At 35.5% G+C, this 16,138-nt stretch overlaps 1 protein-coding gene across 1 annotated transcript in view; it reads left to right on the plus strand.

The window, feature by feature from the left end:
• Positions 1 to 16,138, plus strand: part of LOC107548805 (neurogenic locus notch homolog protein 2-like) — a 65,664-nt gene that overhangs the window by 11,057 nt on the left and 38,469 nt on the right. The window contains exon 2 of the mRNA XM_016229629.1: positions 14,032 to 14,113. Within this exon, the coding sequence (XP_016085115.1) occupies positions 14,032 to 14,113 (82 nt within the window). The remainder of the gene's footprint in view (positions 1 to 14,031; positions 14,114 to 16,138) is intronic.

Consider the following 16,138-nt stretch of genomic DNA (forward strand, 5'->3'; position numbering starts at 1 on the left):
CTTACAGCATTGAATCACAGTGAACTTAATTGGGCACAGTGATCTTTCTGATGAAAAGAAAAGACTCTTTAATGTCAAGCATAAAGCAGATTTAGACAAAGTAATCCAGTGTAATTAATTTCATAAGTATTCACCACATTTAATATGTTTTTAAATCATCACAGGTAGGGCTGGGTAAAAAAATTTATTTTTCAATTAATAGTTTTTTTAAATGACGTCGATTCGATATATATTCTCAAAAGCCACGAATCGATCTTTCCCGGTAGTTATTTCAGCAAACATTTAAAACAAGATCTGATTAAAGTGAATCATATCATTAGTCTTCTCCACTAGATGTCACCCTCTTATTTACCTTGTGCAATGTTACAACAAAAAGCCTGTCATTCATTCAGTGCTTATGGCGAAGATACTGTTGACAAGAACCAAGAACAAAGCATGCGTGATTTGCAATGCTCAGTTGAAATTCTATAGTAATACTACAAATCTGTGGAAGCATTCGACATCACTCGTAAAGGCGCCATGATTTCCGCAATGAATGAATGAATGAATGGCAAATGGTGCGACGCACTGTTTTGTTTACTACACACTTACTAAAGCGCGGATGAGCTAGCGGTGTTTTCAGCCTCTGTCGTCTCACTATGATGATATGAATACATGAATATCATCCCCAGCTGCTCTGAGGGTCACTTCATTAGCATTTTACCGTTTAATTTGTCAAAACTACCGTCATATCACATACACAGCAGCTGCAAGTTCCTCACGGCAACCCATCAAAATAAAAGTTTAGTTAAACGTGAAGAAACTATCTACTATTTAGCAGTCTTAAGACTCAGTGTAACAACAATGCTACTACTGCTACTACTGCTACTAATAAATATTAATAAATCTTTATTTTTAAAGGAATAATCACATTTGTTTTCTTTTTAATTTTAACAGTTAACCTCTGTTGTGCAGCACTTAGTTTGCCAAAAAATAAAAGGGGTTTTCACTTGATTAGGATAAATTAAATTAATGATTTATGCCTTCATCTGATTACCAGAAAAATTAAGAACATTTTATATGACCCTTATTATTTTTAAAAAAAGGACCCTATACAAAAAAAGAATAGGTTTAAAATACGGGCCTGTGGCTCTTAATTTCTTTTTATAAATTCACCATTTGTAAACTGATGTTTACTGTTCAGTTTTTTTAGAAATATATCAATAGCATTTGTATTAAAACTATATTCACTGAATGTAAAAAAAATCAAACCTCGAATCGAATCAAATCGAGAGCTTGCGAATCGGAATCGAATCGAATCGAATCGGGACATCTGAATCGATACCCAGCCCTAATCACAGTTGGAGTCAGGTGGTGTTGGTTTTGATGTCACATGATTAATTAAATGGAGACTGTCTGTGTGTAGTCACAGGGTTTCAGTTGATTGTAGTATACATACTCATGTATATGGATGGTCCAGCTTCTGAAAACTCAGCATTAAAGGCGCAATAGGAGATCTTGGAAAATGCTAACTTTAGCCTGATAGCTCCGAAAGCGAATGTCTCACCCTCCCCTGCAATCGCCGTCCAAAGCCACGCCCCCTGAACGCATATACGCTCACTCACAGACTAGAGTACCAGAGACAGCATTACTACAATAGGCTACATCAGCGGTTCCCAATTCCAGCCCATGTTCTGAAGTGAAGTAAACTTCAACGTATTTCCCCCGCTCAGTGAGGAGCAATGAACACTGTGTAGGGATCATATCGATCGGAACACAGTTCATGCACGTAGTTCACTTCTAAGCGAGGACTGGATTAATCGCTGGGCTACATCAGGCGTCATTCACCGGTGAGAAAACATTAAAAGTACTACAATACCAGGGAGGAAGATCGGGTTGTTGATGTTTGCCTGCCATCCTGGCTCTGTCTGCACAGCGTGAATGCGCTGATGATGTGTCCTGTCTGCCCGGGTGCGCAGAGGTATGCTAAACATACGTTGACAGGCAGGTAGGAAAGCTTATTAAAATGCTCGGACTGAGCGTTTTGATTGGACGAACATTTCTTGGTCCTACGCCTTCCACAGAATATATAAATACAGATGAATACATTTAGACCACTTAACTTAATGATTGCTATCGGGATGTGAAGAGACTTTCAACCAGCATAACAAAAAATGTTTCTGAAGACAATTACCTATTACACCTTTAAGACATGCAGGGCTCGACAATAAGGACTGCCCGATGGCCCGGGGCCAGCGTGAAAGACGTTCGGGACAGTAGACGGATTTGTCACTTGCCCGATTGGGCCACTGCAGCGTTGTCACGACTTATCATTTGCATGTGTTTTTAAGACTTGTTAATTAAAAAATTCAAGCGATTAAAAACCATTTGGACATGAAAGACAACTACATTCAGTACTCGCGCGCTGTGTTCTGTTTGAACAGCGTGCTCCCAGACAGCCGCATGAGCCGCCTGAATGGACAAATACATACAAAAGTATTGTCAAAATACCCACCCTGGCAAGTAACTTTGTAGCTTTAATAATGATTAATCTATATTGAATTTGTACACTGGAGTATGTTACTGATGTACCGGACATTTTTTGTTTTATTTCAGACTATCTTCTGTTCCGTGCTTGCACACAAACTGCACTGCAATCATTTTCCCAGTGGCCATTTGTGTGGAAATATTACGTTATTATTATACTTAGTCTGTAAACGGGCGTTAACAGAGGCCAGAGATGCTGAAGACGGACACAAAGAGGAGATAATACTGTAGCAGGCAGAACAAGATCACTGTTAACGATGTGCTCTAACAGCAACTCTTTTTTTTTTTTTGTAGCAGAGCCAGTAAAAATGTTGGCAGAACAAGTACAAAAAAACCCAACCGGGCCAGTACAAAAATAACCTTAGCGTTGAGCCCTGGTAGTCACAACTGTATTAGAGAATGGCAAAGAGAAAGCCACTGTTCAGATGTCATATAACATCTCAGCTGCAGAAATCATGTGGGGGAGTCTGATGAGACCAAAACTGAGCAAAATACTGTGCGCGATCAGAAAAACACCATTGCAGTGCAGTACAGCCTCATTCTGTAGAGATGCTTTTCCACAGAAGGTCCTGAACATTTAACAGCAGTGGCACTGGTGTCACCAGCTACTGATTTGGTAGCACTGAATATTACAATGCGCATTTGACAGTAGCTTGACTTGACAGTAGCAGTAGGGTAAACGTACCTATTAAGCTCACCAAAATCTACGTTGAGACATTTTTAGTGCACAAGATATTGGTTTCAGTATAAAAAGTTAGGCTAAAATTAAAAAATAATAATCTCTCACACAAAAATATTCAATTTTATTTCAAATGTCAAAAGCATTTCAATTAAGATATACATCATTAAATGCAAAATGTCTGGCTGTGCTTAATGGGTACGTTTCTGTACCCTTTAAGTACACCCCTGTTCCCATTAAGCTCGCATCATGTTTTATTAAAAATTCTTGTTTATTTTAAACAACCTTTTTAAAGAATAATTGAAAAAAATATTTTTTTTAAGGTACAATCACAAAAAAACAGAACACTAAAATCAAGCAACAAGGCATTCAATTTGATCAGTTATATATTCATATTGAAGTGTCATTTAAGCACATTGCAACATCTAGACTAGTCCACGTTCAGCTAAGTAACACTTATTCAAAAATCTAATAAAACAAACCTATAAAAATTTTCATTCACGGGGATGAACACAGAAACTAGCCTCATTATGAAGACTCTTATTAAGTGGATGTCAACTTATATAGTCTCTTAAGGCTGGAATACACTACACGATTTTCCACCGATTTACAGTCTGGAGAAGTTTACACGTTGCGAAAGGTCAGAGCCAGTGTGCAGATTTGAGTCGACTAATAGCATACACCTGTAAAAAAAAAAAATCCGTAAAATTTACGGTAAAAAAAACGGCAGCTGTGGTTGCCGGAATTTTACCGTAAAAAAATACGGTAGCAATGTTTTAGGTTTTACGGTTTTAACTTAAATTTACAGTTAAATACCGTAATTTCATTAACTGATATAATGTTAATATACCAACATATTGAAGGGACTGAAATCTGTTTTCTACCTTTGTAATGCACTGATAACCACCAAATGCAGGTGGTGATGAGAAAGTCACATGATGAACCAAAGCCCATCACAAGCAGCTTTTAAGTAATAACATATATAGGTGCACAGTGTCATTCACACAAACACCATCATGGAAAAAACATGAAACTAAAATAATGCCATAAACATTTATTTAACAACACTAGGTGTAACACACAACCCTAATATACAAAACTGATAAGAAAAAACTAAGAAGAAACATAGTTATTTCAACAAAAAAATATCAAATTTGAAATGTAATGCAGGGAATTCTGGGAATGTCAATTTACGGTTATTCACTGTAAATTATAAGATTTTTTTCACTTCCAAAAATGGTATACTACCATAAAATTTATGTCCAATACATGTAATGTCCAATACAGTTTTTCACCATATATAGTAGGTGAATTTACCGTTAACCATTTAACATGTTTTTACTGTAGCATTTTTACAGTATTTTACCTTTAAATTCACAGTCATTTTTTACAGAGTAGAAAATCGATTAACGTAACTTAAAGTGACAACCATCAGTTTAAATGTAAAGTCTGTTTATGAAGTATTTACATAGACTTTCATTGTGGAAGAGCTTAAAGAGAGCACACAGAGCTTAATTGGAGCAGCAATTATTTTTAATAACTTTCATGTAATAATTATTAAAATGACAAGATTTTGCAAAATAAATAATCTAGGTCATGTATTAAGTTCATACATATTTTATTATGAACAACTATTATTAACAATATCTATGAAATTATACTTATTGATGTCACACTGAAGCTGTGTGATTTTCATAGTAGTGCACCCTTTAAAGGGGTCATCGGATGCTCATTTTGCACAAGTTGATATGATTCTTTAGGGTCTTAATTAAAAGTCTATAACATACTTTAGTTAAAATTTCTCAATGTAGTGTAAAAACACCTTTTTAAACCTGTCAAAATCAGCTCTGTTTTTAGGCTGATTGGGAGTGGCGCATTCACTTCAAAGCAAAATACCTTTGTAATGCACTGATAACCACCAAATGCAGGTGGTGATGAGAAAGTCACATGATGAACCAAAGCCCATCACAAGCAGCTTTTAAGTAATAACATATATAGGTGCACAGTGTCATTCACACAAACACCATCATGGAAAAAACATGAAACTAAAATAATGCCATAAACATTTATTTAACAACACTAGGTGTAACACACAACCCTAATATACAAAACTGATAAGAAAAAACTAAGAAGAAACATAGTTATTTCAACAAAAAAATATCAAATTTGAAATGTAATGCAGGGAATTCTGGGAATGTCAATTTACGGTTATTCACTGTAAATTATAAGATTTTTTTCACTTCCAAAAATGGTATACTACCATAAAATTTATGTCCAATACATGTAATGTCCAATACAGTTTTTCACCATATATAGTAGGTGAATTTACCGTTAACCATTTAACATGTTTTTACTGTAGCATTTTTACAGTATTTTACCTTTAAATTCACAGTCATTTTTTACAGAGTAGAAAATCGATTAACGTAACTTAAAGTGACAACCATCAGTTTAAATGTAAAGTCTGTTTATGAAGTATTTACATAGACTTTCATTGTGGAAGAGCTTAAAGAGAGCACACAGAGCTTAATTGGAGCAGCAATTATTTTTAATAACTTTCATGTAATAATTATTAAAATGACAAGATTTTGCAAAATAAATAATCTAGGTCATGTATTAAGTTCATACATATTTTATTATGAACAACTATTATTAACAATATCTATGAAATTATACTTATTGATGTCACACTGAAGCTGTGTGATTTTCATAGTAGTGCACCCTTTAAAGGGGTCATCGGATGCTCATTTTGCACAAGTTGATATGATTCTTTAGGGTCTTAATTAAAAGTCTATAACATACTTTAGTTAAAATTTCTCAATGTAGTGTAAAAACACCTTTTTAAACCTGTCAAAATCAGCTCTGTTTTTAGGCTAGTGCCATTTCTAACTATTGGCAGAGCAGGCAGTTGACATCTGCATTATGAAGGGCCTCCATAACTGTACCACAGTACAATATAGGTAATGGCATATGTTTCATGTTTACATTGGGCACTCCCCACCAGGTACAGTATTCTAATTGTTTGCATCTTGTTATTAAGCCCATAAATAATAATGTACTCATTCTAAAAAATTTATATTGTAATGTACTCATTCTAATATATAAAAAAATCATATTTACGTTGCTGATAGGTTATTATTGCACAAATCAACACACTCTCTACGTTAAAAAAAACAAATTAGAAGAGTTCTAAACTAATGCGCTGTCTTCACTGTATCTAACGCACACACACGCTCAGTCACTCACACAGATCACGTTGCGGGCGCACTGACATTCAAGAACAAACTTTTTAAAATTAAATTAAAACCACAGCCTCACTGTTAATAAAGAAACGCGGCAAAACGGTGGTAATTCATACATACACAGTCTCTCTCTCTCTCTCTCTCTCTCTCTCTATCTCTCTCTCTCTCTCTCTCTCTCTCATATAAATGAACACTTGATGAATTACACTTTTCTGAGAATAGAATATTGAAGTGGAGATCGCTAAACTGCAAGCTAACCAGTGTTTTCTGAAAGCAAGCGCGTTTATCCACAGTGGAGAGAGCGCGCGTACACATGGTTGCCAGGTTGACAAAGATAAGTTGAACGTTTAGCAGATATTTCCTTCTATTGCACAAGTGGGAAACTCTGTTTTGGGGATTACGTCTCTTTATATCAGGCAACCACGGTTGTGTTTCCCTGTGGCCAGATTAAACCTTGTTGTAGCCTATATATTATGCTCTATTCATTATTTTTTAGAAACCTTGCACTTTTTTACTCCGTTTTAAACGTTGTTCTTGTATTCAAATTAAGCGCGGTCCAATGCTGCACACGTGCCACAATATCAATACTGGGACAGCTGTATCGATACTCGTATCGTATCGTCTCTCTGTGACGATACATCGTCGTATCGATGTATCGAACACAGCACTAGTATGTAGTAACAAACACATCAATTGGGTAAGACATCAAGTATGATAATACATTGTTTTGTCTTTTTATAATCTTGAGCTCAAATATGGAAGCGTGCTTAATGGGCATGTGAGCTTAATAGGTACGTTTACCCTATTTTGAATTGGAATGTAGATGAACATTTATTTTTATGAACAAAAACAGTAAAATCTGTAAAAAATGTTAATCTAATTTTTATAGTGTAAAATTTAAATATTCAGACTGATTGAGTTAAGACTCTACTCTCTACTAAAATTAAAGGGGTCATATGACGTTGCTAAAAAGAACATTGTTGTGTATTTGGTGTAATGCAATGTGTTTGTGGTTTAAGCTGATTATTAAGTGGTGTTACGAAGCTAAAAGTTCAATGCAAACGGAGATATCGTCTTTTAAAATTCTGGCAGTTTAATGCCTACAAAAACGACTGGTAGGGACTACAAGAAGTTACTTCCCGAGTTTGTGTCATCACAAACCCAGATAAACCCCGCCCTCGGGAAAAGGCAGCAAAGGGGGCGAGGCCATGCTGCGCTGCTTTAGAGAAGAGGAAGAGAAAACTAGAGGTGCACGTAAAAATCTATTCATATATGAATCGCGATTCTGTCTTCTAACGATTCTAATGGATTCACAAGTTTCAAAATCAATGTTCTAAAGCAGTGGTTCTCAATCCTGTTCCCCACGTCCCCCTGCTCTGCACGTGCTCTGCATCTCTCTCTTTTTTAAAATGAAGCATTAACACATGTTAGACTGCACCCCATAAACACAATCAATCCAAACCAAAATCATGTTTTAGCTTTCTGTATTGGTTATCAATGTTCTAAAGCAGTGGTTCTCAATCCTGTTCCCCACGTCCCCCTGCTCTGCACGTGCTCTGCATCTCTCTCTTTTTTAAAATGAAGCATTAACACATGTTAGACTGCACCCCATAAACACAATCAATCCTAGAGAAAAAAAAGTGAACCACCCCTTTAAACTATATTCAATATACAGTGCTAAACAAATTTATTAAAACAAATTTATTTAAGGTTTTAAACAAATTATGTAAGGTTTGTGCCACATTTGGTAGGCTACTATTAGATGGATAGCCTAAATGTCCTAATTCAGATGGGCTACCTGTTTTTTTTTCATGGTATATCAAAGTGTATATTTTTTAAATGTGATTGTTGGTACATTTTACCAGTTTTTTACCATACCATACTTTCAAAACAAAAATTAAAATAGGAAAAATATGCAATATGAAAATAATTGAAGACAAAATGTGTTTTACTTAGAAAAAACAAGTTTTTTTTTTTTTAAAAAGCCTTTTTCCAAAAGGTACATCTGGAAAAAGGGGGGTCGTCTTATAATCAGGGTCGTCTTATATTCAGGCCAATATGGTAATTATTGCTGTTGTCTAAGAAAGAAAGGTGGAAAAAGTAGCCTAGTCAAGCGCTTTATAGTGTTTTTTTTCCTTCCCAGATGCCCAATTACAGTAAAAAACATACCTAAACAATGCCAGCAAGAATGCAAGCTGCTATGAAAGGCATAGGAGTTTTTGTTATTATGTGAATAAATACTATTTATTTGGTTGTTTGTTATTTGCCCATTAAATGACAATAGCATTTTTAGATTTAAACAGTTTTTTGACAGATTCCTAAAATATTTGTGTTTTCTCTTTATTATGGCAGGTGGTCTAATAAATTGTTAAGCACTGTATGTTTTCATAGCATTCAGTTGGCACGTTTGTTTGAAGGACATTGGGCAGAATGTGGAATAGTGTGTTTTTGTCAATAAAAAAGAAAATTGGCCTTTTTTAAAAAATCCAATTAATCAACAAATTACTATTGTTGAGTAGAATGTACGTAACAGACTACTACTACTAAAATGATTAAAACCTTATTTTTAAGGAATAAGCATTCAATATTTCTTCAGTGTTTTAATTGTAATATTAAATGACCTTTATTTTCCAAAAAATTAATAAAAATAAAAATAAAACCGGCCAACTAATCGATTACCAAAATAATCGTTAGTTACAGCCCTAATTTGAACTGTTACACCCCTAGCAAAAATATATCACTTTTTTTTTTTCTTCAGGAAAATCACGATTCACGATTTTATCATGATTCTTTGTCATGTTGAGTTTATTATTTTGCAAGTTGTTTGAGCAGTACAGCCAAATGAAATGTTTAACTGGCAAGCCTTTAAAGTACATGCACATAATGTACTTTTTTGATTGCAAATAATTGCAGTTTCCCGTGAGTGTAACTCCCGCTGAGTTAATGCCATTTGATGTGAATGTATGTCGTGTTGTACAGCCTTGTTGACACGGAGGCGCCAGAAATGCAACTGATAGCATGTGCGCTGTAACATGATGCTATGATGTTTCTTCAAAAGCAATTCGTGGCGACATTTTAATTAGGGCTGCACGATAAATCGCATGCGATATTTAATGCGCATCTAGTCAGAAAGCCGGTTCTGTAATCAGCGGTAAATCTCCATCAGGTGCGTGCTTTCACATTGAGCAGCATTAACTACACAGAGCCGTTGTTCACAGACGAGCTGCGCAAAAAATCGCGCGAATATGAACGTCATGATATCGCACATCCCTATGGAGAAGTTTTATTTTACAGTGAGAATGAGTCCAAGTAGAAGCTAAAGGTCTAGTTTTTTGGACCCCATTGATTTTCATTGTGGAGACAAAAACAATTAGGCTAAATTTTTATTTTGTTAAATATCATCTTTTGTGTTCTGCAAAAGAGTGAATGCGGGAAATTGCAGTGGCCAGATATTAAATACCAACTCAATACCAGAATACTTATGCCAGGGGTTGCAACCCTAATAATATTAATTATTATTATTTATGTATGTTTGTCTAATTGACAAAAAAACTTTTAATTGGCTAAGAAATAAAATACTGCTGGACAATAACCAATAATTTGTATTCTATAATATTTTTGATATATATTTTCCTAATGACAATTTTATGATTATGATTGGTTTATATCCTAACCCTAACCCTAACCTAACACTTTTTTCAATTTTTTATCACAGAATAAGGCAGGAAATATATTTTATAGCTTCTGTACTGTAATGCTATGTAAGTTAGCACTGTATCATTCATATACTTTATTTATTACCTGGGTAAAGACTTGGAAAAACACACATAAACCATATATTGTTGCAGTCGTTTATTGTCTTCACGTTCATCAGTTATGGTTTATGCTTGTTATTCAGCTTAGCTACTGCGATAGCTGGATGCCTTTGTCCATGTTAGGGAGCGCCCTCCGGCTTCGAGTATGAATGAAACACACTGCATGAGTGTTGAGCGCTCTGTAGTGTACACATCATTTTGGATACGAATAAAACATATCCAAAATGATGTGACAATCTTGACTCTTTAAAAAAATTTTTTTTATTTAAATCTAGATTTATTCACACTGGCCCTTGAAAATGTCTATGTGAACACACTTGCCTGAAAAAAGTGCACGGGAAGAGTTTTGGTTTTATTAAAAAGTCGGGGGAACACGTCCCCCACATATTCTATGCCCATGCTACAGGGAGCCACCGTGGAGGGATGAAAGAGCCGCAGGTTGCTGACCCCTGATTTAAGCAAATTATCATTTATTTTGTGTTTAGTAACTTCACATTGACAACGAGATTTCTCTGTTAAGTGACAAAAAGCCAAATTAAATCCTGTGTAATTCATTGTTATATCATGAAAGCTTCCAAGGGGTTGAATGCTTTTTGTATTACTATTGAACATTTGCAGAGTGAACAAAAGCATGTTGTTGGTGTATGCATTTTAAAAGCTGTGTGTTGAACCACTGGTATGTTTGGTATATGGTGTGATGAGCATGTCTTTTCTCTGAGTTTTATGATCAATAAAACTAGGTTTAAGACTTCACACAATGCTCTTGAACATTTTCCACAGTGCTCAAAACTTGTCATTTCACTTTCAGATGCTGTTTTTGAGTGTTAGACTTCCAAGTGTTATTAACGAAATGTAGCCGGGCTCAAAGATAAAGAGCTTTGGGGCATTTATGTAAAGCCCCGTCTTTAGCTGTTGGCTTCATGCCCAGGCGGCTCTCACTTTCTCTGCACTTTTGCACACAAGGATATTTTGAGGCCCGGTCAAAGTACAGGAAGTCGGTATTAGCGCTCAATGCACTTCCTGTCTTGAACTGTAGTACTGTGTTACTTAGTGTCAGCGCTGCTTTGAAATCATATGACCTGCCACTCAGTGTCTTAAAGGGAAGTGTGGGCTAGGACTCACTTCTATTTGCAGAAATACACTTGACTTGTCGGTAAACTGGCCTAATATGTATAAATCAAAGAGTTTAAAGGTTTTAAACTCCTAAACACAATATTTGATTTAAACCATACACTTTTGAAATGAGTTTGTCGGATTGAATTTGCTTGGTTATTATACAGCCAGATGTTCATATACTTCATTGTGACGTCCAGAGCTGTGACGTGTGTCCAGATGCTTCCTGTATTTTGAGAGGAAATGAGTGAAAGTATCTGATCAGTTAGGAATTTCCATCTTGAACGCACTTGACACATTGTCACCGTAAATCGTTATAGGTTTTTTTTTCCTCACCTTTGTTGCTCTACCACTTTGTCTCTCACTTCTTTCCCCCAACAACTCCACTCTCTGTAGTGTTTGTATCAGAGGGAGTGGTGTGGTTACAATCTACAGCAGCTTTTTTCCTTTGCTTTGTGTCGTCAGAAGAATTTTGCGAGTATTCTGTGTAACATCCTGACAATGTGAAGCAGGTTTCACTTACTAAAGTACTAAACTAGTTTGCCCGAGTGTGTGAATTAGAAATGCAATATTAAATCTGTGATCATTTTGGTATCAGCCATATTTAGCATTGTTTTTAACACTTTCCCCGCCAGCATTTTTGAAAAAAAAGTTGCCAACCACGCCAGCATTTTTGATGATTGCATCTGCATCCATACGGGATTGTCTTCCTCACATGTGTTTTTGATTGGCACATTCTAGACTCATTCAGGCGATGCGTAACAGTGTAACAGCGAGAATGCAGAAATTCCGTGTTTGGCAGGGAAACACTCTCTCATGAAACCTGGAAAATTCCATGTTTGGCGAGAGTTAATTTTCATATCAGTCTGATTAGGCCAGTGTTCAAAGCTTGTAATATTAAAAAAAAATTTGGCCCAGTTTATAGGTTAAACTCTTATTATGCTTTTTTATGCTACACTTCAAAAGTACTAAACAGGCCACTTTTTCTACTACAAATTAAAAATGGAGTTCTGAACAAAAGTTTGGGAGACTGCTTAATGTAGCTTTGTCTATGACTAAGAATACAAAGTGTGCCATTGATAGTCTAACAGCATGCCTTGATGATGTTAAATCTTGGCTCTCCAAAATGTTTCTCTTTTTGAACACAGACAAAACAGAAGTTATCACATCTTCGGCCCCTCTGAACATAGGGCAAGTAATCAACTAAACGTTGACATCCTGATTTTCTCCCCAAGTTCGGAATCTGGGTGTGGAGTTTGAGAACTGCTTGAAATTTGATAAGTTAGTGCCGTCTAGCTTCTTCCATCTTTGTTCTCTCGCTAAAATCAAGTCATTTCTCTCTGAAAGTTCTCTAGAGGTTGCTATCCATGCCTTTATTACGTCTCTGCTGAATTATTGCAACTCCCTTTATTTTGGTATATCAAAGGCCCAAATCTTTCGGTTACAATTAGTCCAAAATGCATCTGCTAGACTCCTGAAGGGATGTAAAAAGTTTGATCATGTTACTCCTCTCCTGAAAACATTGTATTGGCTGCCAGTTCATTATCGAATTGAGTTTAAAGTCATGCTAGTTGTCTACAAATCAAATCATTAACAAAAAATCATTATAAATCATCATAATAAATCAAATCATCATAATAACAAATCATTACTCCTATTACATCTCCTTAACTTCAGCTTTATTTGTTTACCCCACCAGTCTGTTTGCCTTTACCTTTTTCAATTATTAGATGAACATGTGAACTTATAAATAAAAAGTGTACATTGTCACCGATAGCCTCGTGGGCAGCACGTCGACATGTAGCGCCATTGCGCTTCGGGCATCCCGTGTTTGAGTCCCGGCTCGCGGACCTTTCCCGATCCCATTCCCCCTCTCTCTCCCACTTTGCTTCCTGTCTCACTACTATCCTATCAATAAAAGGCAAAAACGCTAAAAATAAATCTTAAAAAAAATAATAAAGTGTACATTACTGTTCAAAAGTTTGAGGTCAAAAGATTTTTTAAATGTTTTTGAAAGAAGTCTCACAGAGGCTGCATTTATTTGACCAAAATTCAGTAAAAATAATAATATGGTAAAATAATTTTACAATTTTAAAATATATGTGTTCTATTTTAATATATTTAAGATTAACTGTATTCACGTGATGGCAAATTTTATTTTCAGTAGCCATTACTCCAGTCTTCAGTGTCACATCATGATCCTTCAGAAGTCATTATAATATGCTAATTTGGTGCTCAAGAAACATTTCTTATATTGTCAATGTTGAAAACTTATTTTAGTGAAAACTGTGATACATTTTCCACAGGATTCTTTGAAGAGCATTTATTTGACATATAATTTCTTGACAGAGATCAATTTATTGCTCAATTTCAAAGCATTAATTTCTTATTAATTTCATTAATAAAAATCGTAGTGACCCCAAACTTTTTAACAGTAGTGCATATAATAAATGATCCCAAATTAACCTGTACATAAATTAACCCGAAATATTAATTTGAGTTTAAGTGATTTTAATAGGTGAGAATAAACGCTGGCACAGCTATATAATGATTAAATTGTATTAATTTAGAATTTGTACTGTTATCGGTTCTTTGCACAGCACTTGATGTGATCTTAACTGAGCCGGTCATGATCTGATGTGTTCATGTTTCTTCACAGCTCTGCAGTGTGTGGACCCCGTGAAGCCCTGTGTGAACAATGCTTCCTGTGCCACTTTCCACAATGGAACCGGCTACTGCAGGTAAGCCAGGACCACTCTCAGATTTAAACTCCACTGTCTGAGGCTCAGTGAGAACCAGAAAAATCCAGCGTCGAGACTGTTTTGCACAAAGCTGCATTGCCTAACTTAATTTCTCCACAGAAATAATGAAATTAGGTCACCCTAAGTATTCAATATTGCCAAATATGCTCTCCTTATAAAGTTGGAGTCCTCTCACGGTACACTGAGAAGTGTAGGTCTTAATGATTGCTTTTTTATGTGTGCATGTGCGTTTTTGCGGTGCATTTAAAACCATCTCTGACTGTAGGAAAAACTATGCAAAGCATATTCAAAAAAGACGAGTAACAGTTGGAGTTGAAAAACGGTAAAATGCATCCAATTCTTGTGGTTCAAAGTTTAAACACACACACACACACAGACACACAAGTTCCCCTCACTGTTACTTTTTATGCCGTATGATTGAGGGTTACATTTATTGCTTTGCCCAAAATAAACACTTGCTAACAAACCTATCATGTTACATTTCTATGGGCTGTGAAACACAGAGGGACTGTTTTCCCATCATTGAATGAATCCTCTTCATACAGTCCACAGCCACGGAAACATATTTCACAAATTCCGCATGTCTTACCTTGACAATTTTTTGAGCTTTGGGTTTGGGTTACAATAAATATGTTCCTACTGCCATATCTCCAGGCTTAACAAGGTGAAAATTACAAAGAAATTGAAACCACATCTAATGGTAAAGATTGGCCTTGTGGTAAATCAGGACAGGAATGCACAGAAAGCTTACCTCAGCACCACACCGAGGACACAACCTTCAAAAATCATTTAAGACTTCAGCTGAATTCTTACTAGGAATTCCTTGGCTTCGATGGAATGACGTCATGTTTCCCAGTTTTGGTAATTTGTAACCAAAAGTTGCGACCTTGTGAATTTTCACAACAAATATTGCCAGGAAATCAGATGAGTCAAGCTTTTAGCACAGTTTCAGATTGAGCAAGATAGACATAATAAAACCACAGACTAATCACACTCATTGTTCTTACAAATAATCCTCCACATCTACCTCAGACAGACTTTACAGTGTCTGCTTTAGTGAAGAGTTAACAATGCTAGTGTGTTTGGAGAGAAGCCTTTTTATTGCTCTCAAATCTTAATGGAGGTTTCAGTTGTATATTTATTAACTTTTAAACAGTTACTTTTTATGTTGCGTTTTATTCAGTTATTTTATTATTCAACTTTGTATTGATTTGTGAAATTTACATTTACATTTAGTCATTTAGCAGTCATAAAAGCAGTCAAAACTAACAAAAGGGCAACAAAATATAAGTGCAAATGTCTGAATACTTTCCGTACCCACTGTATATATATTATACACACACACATATACACAAAGAAAAGCAAGTAGATAGAATAGAAAAAATAGAAAGCTAAATTAATTGTGATACCACAGCCCAGACTATTTAGAATATTTATTTGACTTTTGATTGTAGCGTTTTGATTGTATCTTGGGAAATCTGAGAACAGTTTGGGATTTTGATCTCTATCACCATATCAGTACCACATTATCAGCTGATTTGAAAGATTTCCTTATTCATTTAAAAAAATTTTTTTTATAAATAGTACATGTATATCAGGGCTGTACAGTGGGACATATATTTACATATATATATTCTGGCGCCTCTGTATTAATATTCTGTACAGTGCGACATACATTAACATCAAATATATCAAAATTATCTCCGCAGTAGAGTTACACTTACAGGACACAGCACTTATGCGCAATCACAAAAGTGCATTATTTGCATGCGCTTTAAAGCCTTGCCGGTTAAACATTTAATTCACGTGCTGTTCTGACGTACTTCTGAGCACGTACACATGAAGCGCGCAGACACTTTCAAACAGCGCATGATTACTAGTCTTAAGTTTAAGACGTAAAGGCACTATGTAAGATTTTTTTATTAAAATATCCAAAAACCACTAGAACAGTGTTATATATTTTGCTGACTTGTGTACTTGCATTATCCCAAATGTTTCGAAGAA

Source organism: Sinocyclocheilus grahami, unplaced genomic scaffold (genome assembly GCF_001515645.1).
Source record: "Sinocyclocheilus grahami isolate Dianchi unplaced genomic scaffold, SAMN03320097.WGS_v1.1 scaffold16.1, whole genome shotgun sequence".
In the NCBI taxonomy this organism is placed as follows: Eukaryota; Metazoa; Chordata; class Actinopteri; order Cypriniformes; family Cyprinidae; genus Sinocyclocheilus; species Sinocyclocheilus grahami.